Here is a 12,871-nt window from a genome sequence, read left to right as displayed (position 1 = left end):
CTTGTCTGTAGTTTCAGTGGTCAACGTGAACCTTGCCTTGTCTGTAGTTTCAGTGGTCAACGTGAACCTTGCCTTGTCTGTAGTTTCAGTGGTCAACGTGAACCTTGCCTTGTCTGTAGGATCAGTGGTCGACGTGAACCTTGCCTTGTCTGTAGGATCAGTGGTCAATGTGAACCTTGCCTTGTCTGAAGATTCAGTGGACAACGTGAACCTTGCCTTGTCTGTAGTTTCAGTGGTCGACGTGAACCTTGCCTTGTCTGTAGTTTCAGTGGTCGACGTGAACCTTGCCTTGTCCGTAGGTTTAATGGTGGATGTGAACCTTGCCTTGTCCTTAGCTTCAGTGGTCAATGTGAACCTTGCCTTGTCTGAAGGTTCAGTGGTCAACATGAACCTTGCCTTGTCAGTAGGATCAGTGGTCAACATGAACCTTGCCTTGTCTGTAGGATCAGTGGTCAACGTGAACCTTGCCTTGTCTGTAGGATCAGTGGTCAACGTGAACCTTGCCTTGTCTGAAGGTTCAGTGGTCAACGTGAACCTTGCCTTGTCTGTAGGATCAGTGGTCAATGTGAACCTTGCCTTGTCTGTAGGATCAGTGGTCGACGTGAACCTTGCCTTGTCTGTAGGTTCAGTGGTCGACGTGAACCTTGCCTTGTCCGTAGGATCAGTGGTCGACGTGAACCTTGCCTTGTCCGTAGGATCCGTGGTCGACGTTAACCTTGCCTTGTCTGTAGTTTCAGTGGTCAACGTGAACCTTGCCTTGTCAGTAGGTTCAGTGGTGGACGTGAACCTTGCCTTGTCTGTAGGTTCAGTGGTCGACGTGAACCTTGCCTCGTCTGTAGGTTCAGTGGTTGACGCGAACCTTGCCTTGTCTGTAGGATCAGTGGTCGACGTGAACCTTGCCTTGTCCGTAGGTTCAGTGGTCGAGGTGAACCTTGCCTTGTCAGTAGGTTCAGTCGTCGACGTGATCTTTGCCTTGTCTGTAGGTTCAGTGGTAGTCTTACGGTACTCAGAATTACTTAAATTGAAAATTCAGTTAATGAAAATACTTGAACAAGTACAGAGAGGGAAGAACATATGATTCAAAATTGTCAAATAATAATCCAGTTATCACTAAACTATGAACATGCTATCTTAAGCTGTTGGTGAATGTTTACAGGGTATCAAGCAGATAGCTGCTGTGAGTGTGATGATTGGCTACAAGAACCTTGCCACCAAATGCCTCAAACGCAAGTCACAGGAACAGACCACACAGGCAAAGGCAAAGTGATTATAGGAACTGTAGTGTGTGGAGAATGGAGAAACTGTAGTGGGTGGAGAATGGAGAAACTCTAGTGTGTGAAAAATAACAAACTAAAACGTTTGTAGAGAACAATTTTTCAGTGGGCCTTTAGTTTTTGGACACTGAATACAAAAATGTGTGAACATGTACTTTGTCAAGATGGACAAGAGCCTCATTTGTTTGAAAATCAAATTGTATAACCTTCATGTGTATGTGGGATAGATGTTTATGTGTACAGAGAGATGTAACTGTGTGTGTGGGATAGATGTACGTGTGTACAGAGAGATGTAACTGTGTATGTGGGAAATATGTATATGTGTACAGAGTTATTTAACTGTGTATGTGGGATAGATGTACGTGTGTACAGAGAGATGGAACTGTACAGTCAGCTTTTCCTTTCTTAGCACTATTTACATGAAAGAAAATATTCGAAATTAGTGTTTCAAAATCTCATTATGTCACCTACCTTACACATGTAACTGTTTATATAATGTATAAACTTTAAATATTTTATGTTGTGGCGTATTATTGTGATTACAAATGCCTACAGTGTGCGATAGAGCGGCTTAGTTGACGGCGTTGTGATGAAGCATTTCTGTTAAATACTATAAAATTGCTATTATTAGTAAATTGATGAGATTAATCATTGAATTATCCCCTTGGTAAATTAATCATTTATTCTCATGTAAAAATAAGGACAACCCCCACGTCCAGTTATTGATGTTATTGTACTGTTATGTTGTATTGTTATGTTGTATTGTTATTTGCCATGTTGTGGATTTTGTAAACCTTATGGTTAATCTTGTTAAGATTGTATGAAGATTTGTTTATATTTTATATGAAAATGTTTGGAGGATTTTTGATTCTGGTAGTTTCCAAGTGCTACAGTCTGTTGTTGACCAAAAAGAAATGTTTTTTAATGTGTTTGAATCCTGAAGTTGTGTGTTAAACAAATATATACATGATTTTCTGAATTTACATGTATGTTCTTGTATGTACCCTTACTTTAAACTACAAGGTATGTAGGCGTTGTGACTGATACATGTATAAGAAAGGCTAGAACTCATTAAGTCTACATTCAGAACAGAGATAGTGTTGTTTTACATAAGTATTGTTACTTTTTTGTACATCTATGGCGCCATAACAGTTCAAAGAAAACTTTTCTCAGAAATCATAGTTGTAACTAAGCTATGCACAGTACTGTATCCTGCTTAAAATCAATGTGAGACTCATATCTGTATTATAGTCAACACAAGTGACATTGTGATCATTGGAACTTGTATATATCAAGTCACACATTGACTTGATGAAATTGTGTGAACTTTTGTTTAAAAAGTACAGAATATACTTAGCAAATAGATAGTATTAAAAACTTACATGTAACCATATCATGCATAATTGTATTGCTTATTTAAAATCAAACCTAACACTGTTCGATGTTATGTCAGTGTATCCTCTTATTAATCCCCCGCCTCTGAGTGGGGAGGGGATTATAGGAATGCTCTTCGTCCGTCAGTCAGTCCGTCTGTCCGTCCGTCTGCCTGTCTGTCTGTTCGTAACATTTCGTGTCCGAGCTATAACTTACTTATGCATTGATGGATTACCATATTACTTGGTACAAATGTTGTCTTCATTGAGACGATGTGCAGTGACCTTGACCCAGGTCCATACCTAAAAGGTCAAGGTCACACAAGACATTTAAAGGTCCGAGTATGTGAGTACACATACAAATGTACTCGTGTCCGAGCTATTACTTACTTATGCATTGATGGATTACCATATTACTTGGTACAAATGTTGTCCTCATTGAGACGATGTGCAGTGACCTTGACCCAGGTCCATACCTAAAAGGTCAAGGTCACACAAGACATTTAAAGGTCCGAGTACACATACTGGTGTCCGCGCTATAACTTACTTATGCATTGATGGATTACCATATTACTTGGTACAAATGTTGTCTTCATTGAGAAGATGTGCAGTCACCTTGATAAGGCTTGCTATTACATCGATGTTATAAATCAAAGACTCATTTTCCTTCTTTTTTTAGCCAAAATAACCTTGACATTGATCTTACCTACACTATACACAATATGAATAACTTTAACAAATATCCTTTTGTAATATGTTTATATATCCAAGAATATTTAGGTTACCAATCATATTCCCACTCTTGACCAGTGGTTGTGTACAATTTTGGTCAGATTCAACGTACCAGTCAGTTTGCGAGAAAAACAAAATATACTAAAAAACAATGGCGGGGGATATAGCCGTCCTTTGGACTGCCTTGTTATGTACATGTACTCTTGATAGGATCATGTACCACGTATATGTTTTTGAGTGTTATTTGTTATTTAAAGCTTTGAAATAATAAAGCCTGTGATATATGTGCGTGACATAGATTGTGTTTCTTCTTTTCTTTTGCCTTAGGTTTGTAATGTATGTGAACAAATAGTGTATACTATAATATGATTTGAGTCCGTTGAAATTAATGTTAAGCTGTTGTAAGTCAGGCGAGGGTGAACTTCTTTGTCTGCATTAATCTAATGTCTTTGTTCATGTTAAATGGTGGTGATAAAGTATAAAAAGTCGTGTCTTGGAGGCAACATGAAGTGCATTAGTATGGGTGTTACTTCAATGTTCTACAATCCGTGCTAATATATTTCTGAAGTGTGTTCCCCGGGGGTGTGGGACATGTGAAATTGATGAACAGGTCACAGTGAAAAGTGTATTACACAATGTTAACACCACCCTGGGCTTATCCCTACACTTACAGGTGACCAGCGATTAGTCAACGCGCAAATAAACGTTTAACTTCCATGTCACAAGCGTGTCGACGGAAAGTGGGTTACGGTCGTTAGTTACAGCTGATACGGAAACACACGAAAAACATCGTTTGTACAAACAACCAATCAAAAAGATGCTATCTTTTGTCGCTAATTTTCGGAAAACATCGTGAAGTTATAAACGTTAACGTTTAATTTCAGTGCAGCCGTTAAACGTAAAGCACACATGAGGTGTATTGTTTGTTTTGCGGATTATGTGACGATAAATTTCTTTAGTTTTAAAAAAGGAATATACTCCTAGAATAAGTATGTTTAATTATTTTCGCATAAATGCTAAAATGTCATCTCCATCATGGATAACTACGAGATCTTTTACGTACATGTTCTAACAGTTTCATGTTATTTAATTAAGTATGTGTTATTAAAAAACGAATACTTTATTATTTAAGGTATTGATTTAGCTGTTTCAACGGGAGGAGAACATCCAGTAGTTATTTCCTTTTATTTAAAAAAAAATACTTTTTAGTCAATCAAAATCGAATCTTTACTTCTTCTAAACCGGATTTAACGTTAAGATTATTTGGTTGTAAACTTAATAGTTAGCTAATACAATTAAAAGAATGCGGATTTAACCACAGTTAACCATAGGAAGACCTGTAGATGAAGATACAAATACATTCATTATGGATGTATGTGTCCTGACTAACCATCACAATATACATTATTTGAGATTAGATGAAGTGCGCTATGTGTGGGGGCGTTGCTTTAGGCATCATTCGAATTTGACTCATCATTATAAATTTAATTTCGAAATAGAAATAAAACATGCATGCATTGTTAGGCTGTTGGAAACCACCGTTGTGATTTTGTAGTTGTCGTGTATGATGTATGGTTGTTAAATAATAGAATATGTCAGCGGACAGAGTGACAGCTCATCGTTACATATAATCGATCATTAATTGTCACATTAAGTGATTATTATTGAACAGTGCAAGCAGTACTCATGTGAACGTACCTGTCAAACGTACGTGCAATTTAATAAGTCGATGATTTACCAACGACTGATCACTAACGGATCAATGGGCGCACCAGGCGCGCGCCCCCTCTAAGATCGTCAAAGTTTACTTATAATTTCAATATGGGACAAACTTTTAATAAAATAGGCCCAGAATGCACCATTTCGGCCTAAAAAATGTAAAACTGTTTTGAGAGTGTACCCCCAAACCCCGGGCCGACATTTTAATCCAAATAAATTTCGTGTCGAAGGAGGGGTGCAAGTATAAAGCTAACGCCCCTATGTTACGCCCCCTGTAACGTCTAATAATGGAACCGTAAGGCCCTGCTGATTTCATTACACAGACATGTCACGGTAGAGAAGTGCTTTCTATTCCTCCAAAATAATGAAGAACATGACCAAACAAATAGGGTATGTAAGTTGTCGCCGTCGCAGAAACTCTGAGATTTTTTGTTGAACATGAGACGCGTAGCTTAGTATTTTCCCCAAATGCGCGATACGTATACGTTGTATCCACCTTCGCCGCTTCGCCGGTACCTATTGCATGCTTTTGCTACACCACAACCCGGATCCACAACCCAACCACCACATATTTACCAAATCGTTTAGTTTAAATGTCAATTGTTAACAACATAATGTATTTATTTGGTGTGTTTCTTATTTTAAATATTGAATATTTATATCTTTACAATGACGCTTTTTAAGTTTTGGTAAGTAATATAGTTTTGTCTTATAACAGGTTTTTTTCTATAGAGAAACCACTGGACTTTCGGAAGTATCGAAATTTAGAGATCATGCCTTTTTATATAAAACTATGGCGTGGTGTAGTTCTTACCGATGTTGATGAGGCGAAATTGTGTCTGTATCGGGGTGGTCGGAAGGTTGCTGAAAACAAAGGGGTGAGATAGCAAACGTTTATTTACCACACCACGCGTTCCCGTGCGGTTATAAACCACGCCACATGTACCCGTTCTATGACGTTGGATAAACCGCGCCACATGTACCCGTGCTATGGCGTTGGTGGTTATAAACCGCGCCACACGTACCCGTGCTATGACGTTGGCGGTTTTACACCGCGACACACGTACCCGAGCTACGGCGTTGGCGGTTATACACCGCGACACACGTACCCGTGCCATGGCGTTGGCGGTTATACACCGCGACACACGTACCCGAGCTATGGCGTTGGTGGTTATAAACCGCGCCACACGTAGCCGTGCTATGGCGTTGGTGGTTATAAACCGCGCCACATGTACCCGTGCTATGGCGTTGGTGGTTATAAACCGCGCCACACGTAGCCGTGCTATGGCGTTGGCGGTTATACACCGCGACACACGTACCCGAGCTACGGCGTTGGCGGTTATATAACCACGCAACATGTACCCGTGCTATGGCGTTTGTATAGTTGTTACCATTGTTTATGTCTGCTTTTGCAGCTGAAGTGGATGGAATTGTTCTGTTTCTGGGTTAAGGTTCTATGTAGGTGTAATGTTTAGAGGACAATTGTGTGTTTCAGTCGCAAATATTTCACCGAGTGAGCAATGCAACTGAAAAAGCGCAGAAAATTGCTACTTTGGTCCTGCAAATTGTATTTACAAGTACTATGTACTCAGTATAGCATTTAAGTTTCATACCACCGGCGCCACATTATTTATAATCGAATATTAAAACCTCGGGTCAGAGGTGATAGAAGACGTTAAAATGTCCAGCCACTAAGAGGACTAATGAGGGACTTGACATACCACATTTATCATGGATACTTTCGGCTCAAGCTTCTAACGGCCTTTATACTTTTAATAAATTCATTCTGTTTTAGTGTGTTCAGAAAAATGAAACGGTGCTATGGGATGGCGGACACGTAATGGTCACAAGACTGGTCAATGAAATCCTTACTTTAATATTAGTTTTTAAATCAGGTCTTGTTTGTTTCATTGATGTTTGTCTGTGTGTGTTTCCACCTAAGGTTCCGTTTGTTTTTCTCATGGGGCCCTTCCCGCTCTTGGTCTCTGTATGATTCTTCTACTTTACACTATACATTTCTTAATGAATTACAAGAAATGGTTCGCTTTTGGTCTGGTCTATGTATAATTCTTCGACTTTAAAATATTATCATGCATTTTTTAAGAAAACACCAGAAATGGTTATCTTTTTGTCTGTGTAAGATTTTTCGACTATAAAATGTGCATTTTTTAAGAAACTACCAGAAATGATTCGCTCTTGGTCTATGAATAATTCTTCGACTTTAAAATATGGGTTTAAAAAAAAAAGAAAAGAAGAAATGATTCGCTCTTGGTCGATGTATGATTCTTCAAATATGAAATATTGATTTCTTTAGAAATTACCAGAAATGGTTCGATCTTGGTCTATGTATGATTTTTGTTATTTTAAAATACGCATTTTTTTAAAGAAATTACCAGATATGGCTCGCTCTTGGTCTGTGTATGATTTCTCAACTATTAAATATGGTGTTTTTTCTAAAGATATTACCAGAAATGGTTCGATCTTGGTCTAAGTATGATTCTTCGACTATAATATATGCATTTCTTAAGATATTACCAGAAATGGTTTCGCTCTTGGTCAATGTATGATTCTTCGAATATAAAATATGCTTTTCTTAAGATATTACCAGTAAATGGTTCTCTCTTGGTCTCTCTTGGTACTATAAAATGTGCATTTTTTAAGAAAATACGAGAAATGGTTCGCTCTTGGTCTGTGTAAAATTTTTCGACTATAAAATATGCATTTCGTAAGATATTACCAGTAAATGGTTCTCTCTTGGTCAAAGTATGATTCTTCGACTATAAAATATGCATTTCTTAAGAAATTACCAGAAAATGGTTCGTATTTAATATCATATCGTCATTCGCAATCACACGAAAACCATACATCATCTGAATAAACCAAAAACTCTCAATTGAGTCACAAAACAAGCCTGTTTGAGAAGTCATTCAATAAAATGCAGTTTTTTCACATTTTATATAAATGAGAAGTCAAACTGTGTGAAATGGTAGGATGAATTAATTGTTCGACGATCAATCAAGTTAAACAAAAAACACAAACTGCTGTTTGTTCTCCGCCTTAGTGAAATATTTAATTGTAAAACAAAGTATAGAAGTTGTGATTGTATATTTTGTTTAAATTATTTTTGTGCACAGAGGAAGGCGTCATTTTGAAATTTGCACAGGTAATGAACTATAAATGACAAATAGGTGTACATGATTAGGAAAAACGTGGATTTATAAACGGCTGTCAAACGTAACGGCACATCAAACAAGCGTTCGTGTGATCGATCGAGGTCAGTGAAAAAATACAAGGCCGCGTTGGGCCGCGGGAACGCTTGGACATCATGTTTTACAAGTATTTGTGAAATACCAGTTCGCTTCACTAACAACCAAGCATTGGCAATACTCATGTTCTCGTGTTTTTTCTCGTAGGGGAAACATTCTTTGAGACGTTTTTATTACTTTTTATAAGATTTATCATAACACTAGTAAACAAAACACCACAATGGAATTGCGGACGATGGCCTCCAAGTGTCGCCAGATATGAGCACAATTGTTCAGGGTGTATCTGGGAATAGTGAACACACTGAAATAGTACCGAGAAGGACGTCTGGATATAGGACATTAAAAGTGAATACGATTCTCCGACACAGTGCGGATTTAAATTGTAAGATTTTGTCCAACTAAAACAAATGCTCATTTAATTAGTATTCACTTATTTTTAAAACGTTTGTTTTCAACATGAACACGATCTAATCTTTTTTATTTCTAGCATTACAATGGCGTTGCAATCAGGCGTTCCCCGTCACGTCGTCGTTACGTGGTTGCTGGTTCACGTGCTGTGGGCTGGCTCCGCACGGGGCCACGGCCGGCTAATCGACCCACCCTCCCGATCCTCCATGTGGCGGTACGGGTTTAAAACACCGCCCAACTATGACGACAACCAGATGTACTGCGGGGGAGTCCAGGTAAGGGTTACCCTTTCCCATTATTTTTCTCTTCAACTCCGTTTATTTTGATATTATACAAGGAACGAAACCAAATGATACCGGTCATGTAGCTTAGTAACCTACCTGTACTTTTCTGTGACAAATCCCGGCTTTAAGTGTATTTACAAATTTACAAGGCATTGCTGTAAAAATGGTATCACACAACACATGCATATCTTTGTTTTTAGGTGCAGTACGAGCAAAATGGTGGGCGGTGTGGCATCTGCGGGGATCCCTGGAACGGTCCGCGACCCACCGAGCCGCCCGGCAAGTACGCAAACGGCATTGTGGTCAGGAAATATAAGCCAGGCGACACCATCACGGTGGTCGTGGAACTGACCGCCAACCACAAGGGCTGGATGGAGTTCAAGCTGTGTCCGAACGACTTTCCGGAGGAGACCGTCACACAGGAGTGCTTGGATAAATACGTGCTTCCCCTGGCGGACACGCGGACCACCAGATATATTGTACCAAATCAAAATGGGTACCAGAAACTACGGTTTAAAGTGGTTCTTCCGTCGCATATACGGTGCCGGGCATGTGTACTGCAGTGGAAATATAACGCCGGAAATAGCTGGGGCACGGACGCCAAAACCGGCCGTGGTTGTATAGGGTGTGGCAACCAGGAGCAGTTTTATGGCTGTGCGGACATTGCCATAGGATATGAAGTAGAAATACCAGCACATAAACCACTTCCGGCTGACAAGGAGGACGAGGATGTTGAAAACACGACACCGGAAGTTCCCAAGTGGCACTGGACTCCGAGACCGGAGGTAGAGCCAGAATGGCCCAAGGACAATGACAAGCAGATACAAACAGTGCACAGGGGCATGGGAACCTTCAGTTTTATGCCGACGATGAACAATAACGGCATGAATCCATGTATGTGCGTGTGCAAGCGGCCGCCACTTAAACTGCAGAGCCAAGGTAATGACTTGGAGGCAAAGTTCTTCGAAGGCCTCGACGGAGTGGACAGCCAAGTGTGTATGTGTATGTGCCAAAATAATAGCGCATCCAATCTTCATAAATCCCTTAACTTACTTGTTTTTGCTGGTGTCATGCTTTTATTTTTAATAAGAAAAATGACAACCTGAATATAGATGTTAAATATGTTCCTGGTGCGCTGGTGACATGAACGCCTGTCCATTATATACTGAAAGGTCTTTACATGGTTCTTACAAAGGTAATAAACGATCCATATCTGACAAATGGAAATGCATGTGTAAAAATAAAACAGGGCGAGGATTTCGATGTTATATAAACTATTTGAGGGATGACAACTCAAGTACATTATTCTTCAGCTTTTCTCGATTGTTTGTGAAGAATTTTACTGTATAATTAGTCTATAATGTTGTTTTGATTGTCTGGCTCCCCTTTGTCGGGACATATTGAGGGTAACCTTAGTGCCTAGTATCTACAAGAAATCTGTGATCGCAAGCCATTGTTCACGCATGTATGTATGAATGAATTTCTATTTTGGGCTTCATGTTGTTGACCCAGTAATTCAATTAATTCAATTGTGCATATTGCATATAAATAAACGTCGTTGTCTCTTTATTCCCTGAATAGACAATGCATATGTTTATAATTTGATTATTTCAATAAATGTTAAATTATCTCGGACATCTTTTAAGAATTCTTTTACATTGTGGTTAAATGATTAAAGCTCGATTGTGACAGAAGCTGAATGTTGAGAATCCTGCCGCGTCGAGTTCGTTCCCTGGCAACGGTAGAAATCGGTACTGCAGCTACTGTCCATGTTATGAGGCCACATATACGCGTGGTGAGGCTCGAGCCCACGACCACTTTTGCAATTACTGCCACAGATATATCACTTTACACAAAAAGTACCCCGTTCACGACGGAGAATCATTTGAGCCACAACAATTTGTTATGCATTGTTGCAATGCGTCTTCCATTGTGGTGCCAAGTTAAACATTTAAGCCGAGTAAAGGGTTCTGTCGTTCTTCCTTAATACGAGCAAAACTTGAAAATGGAAGAGTGTAGTGCCACATGTTTTACGTTAAATGAAACGTTTCTTAGCAAAAACAAAACAAAACCTGATCGTCTATAACTTGAATTATTTGCTGTAGATTCGTGTTGACATCGTAAACATTGGATGTTCATGCAGTGTGTTTTTGCTCCGTAGCAATTCGCTCACATTTATGTAGCCTTCTATTGACAGAAGACTGCCTGACTGAATAAGCTGTGGTGGCAAATCCCGTTTTGCGTTTAAATACTCTTTAAGTCATAATTGGACACGTTATCTAGTCGAAGTGCACAGGCAGTCCTTTAACAACAAGCAAATGCTCCCGAATCAGAAAAAGATAAAAATAAAATAAAAAATAATGTACTAGTTCCCATGTTGAGGTTAAGGAGGCGTGTACCTGATATGACTGTAAAAAGGGACTTCTACTACGTTCGAAGATGGCACATGTTAACCATGCTGGGCGGTTCAAGGGTGGGCGGGTCATGGGTGCCGGGCGGTCCAAGGGTGGGAGGGTCACGGGTGCCGAGCGGTCTAAGGGTAGACGGGTCACAGGTGCCGGGCGGGTCAAGGGTGGACGGGTCACGGGTGACGGGCGGGTCAAGGGTGGGCGGGTCACGGGCGCCGGGCGGTACAAGGGTGGGCGGGTCATGGGTGCCGGGCGGTTCAAGGGTGGGCGGTTCAAGGGTGGGCGGGTCACGGTTGCCGGGCGGTTCAAAGATGAGCTGGTCACGGGTGCCGGGCGGTTCAAGGGTGAGCGGGTCACGGTTGCCGGGCGGTTCAAGGGTGGGCGGGTCACGGGTGCCGGGCGGTTCAAGACTGAGCGGGTCGCGGGTGCCGGGCGGGTCAAGGGTGGGCGGGTCACGGTTGCCGGGCGGTTTAAGGCTGAGCGGGTCACGGGTGCCGGGCGGGTCAATGGTGGGCGGGTCACGGGTGCCGGGCGGTTCAAGGGCGGACGGGTCACGGGTGTCCTTTGGGTCCGTCGCGCATCCGTTAAACTGCAGAAAAAATAATAGAAAATCTGCACCGGACTTCATCCGTTAAGACTACAATCAGGCAAAGTGTTCCTAGAGGATGATCCATACTACGTGTTGTGGGGGTAACTATGAGAAAGGAGCATGGCCTAGGTTGCGTCCCCGAGTGCATCATATTCCATCTAAGGTCGAATCCTGGAGCTGGCACTGTATGCCACTTGCGTAAACCCATTCATTGTATATATTTTGCTTACCGATCTGGTCGGGGAAAGCTTTCTCGTGCCTGTTTGCCGAGGCTGGGCTACAGTTGATTCATAGGATTGCGTGGTGTCGTTGTAGTAACTATCAAGACCTCTACACGGGGAGTGAACTTGCGAATTTAGCGCAATAATTCATCTCATAGATATACGGAAGTTAGTCTCCCTTTGATATGAAATTTTCGAGTCGGTTTTTATCAAGTTGTGAAACGTAAACTATTAATTAATCAATGGCATTCAATCATATGTAACCGTCGTTGGCCCGATAACGCTGCTGTCAAAAATTAAATAATAGCTGACATCCATGGATGTAATGCGTTTATAGCCTCTTCGAAAAAGGGCCAAAATCAGACTACATTATAAATAGTATATATCAAACGTTCTTCCAGTTATTAAAGAATTTACAAAAAATATTTATAACAGAACGCGATGCTGGGTTGTGACATGAGACGTTTTGATACCAGCGTTGCAGCCACAGTGCGGTACCCGATCCACATTCAGGCTGTAGGCTGTGTGCCGGACACACCGAATAAAGGTACTAGCATTCCAGATTCATGTTAATAATCAGATTTAATATGCGGCTTA

At 40.8% G+C, this 12,871-nt stretch overlaps 2 protein-coding genes across 7 annotated transcripts in view; both read left to right on the top strand.

Moving 5' to 3' along the window:
* LOC128207197 (zinc finger ZZ-type and EF-hand domain-containing protein 1-like) overlaps positions 1 to 3,676 on the top strand; it is a 55,924-nt gene extending 52,248 nt beyond the window's left edge. For all 5 annotated transcript variants that reach the window (XM_052910020.1, XM_052910004.1, XM_052910011.1 and 2 more), the window contains one exon: positions 1,157 to 3,676. In XM_052910020.1, the coding sequence (XP_052765980.1) occupies positions 1,157 to 1,267 (111 nt within the window). In that variant the 3' untranslated portion in view covers positions 1,268 to 3,676. The remainder of the gene's footprint in view (positions 1 to 1,156) is intronic.
* Positions 3,677 to 4,237: 561 nt separating this feature from the next.
* On the top strand, positions 4,238 to 10,685 carry LOC128246356 (uncharacterized). 2 transcript variants are annotated; one of them, XM_052964546.1, is made up of 3 exons: positions 4,238 to 4,368; positions 8,852 to 9,047; positions 9,257 to 10,685. In XM_052964546.1, exons 2-3 carry the CDS (start codon positions 8,859 to 8,861, stop codon positions 10,160 to 10,162), a joined length of 1,095 nt encoding a protein of 364 aa, XP_052820506.1. In that variant the 5' UTR covers positions 4,238 to 4,368; positions 8,852 to 8,858; the 3' UTR covers positions 10,163 to 10,685. The 2 variants fall into 2 exon arrangements, with proteins under 2 accessions (XP_052820506.1, XP_052820511.1); XM_052964551.1 differs by lacking the exon at positions 4,238 to 4,368 and adding an exon at positions 8,182 to 8,746.
* Positions 10,686 to 12,871: the final 2,186 nt, after the last annotated feature.

The sequence above is a fragment of the Mya arenaria genome, chromosome 2 (genome assembly GCF_026914265.1).
Source record: "Mya arenaria isolate MELC-2E11 chromosome 2, ASM2691426v1".
Lineage (NCBI taxonomy): Eukaryota > Metazoa > Mollusca > Bivalvia > Myida > Myidae > Mya > Mya arenaria.
The sequence above is the reverse complement of the archived record's forward strand: the minus strand, read 5'-3'. Positions and strand labels throughout refer to the sequence as shown.

Bases quoted from the DNA above. Each gene is read 5' to 3' on its own strand.
- LOC128246356 (XM_052964546.1), top strand. From the start codon at position 8,859: ATGGCGTTGCAATCAGGCGTTCCCCGTCACGTCGTCGTTACGTGGTTG. The intron at 9,048-9,256 runs GTAAGGGTTACC...CTTTGTTTTTAG, and splicing joins TGTACTGCGGGGGAGTCCAG to GTGCAGTACGAGCAAAATGG.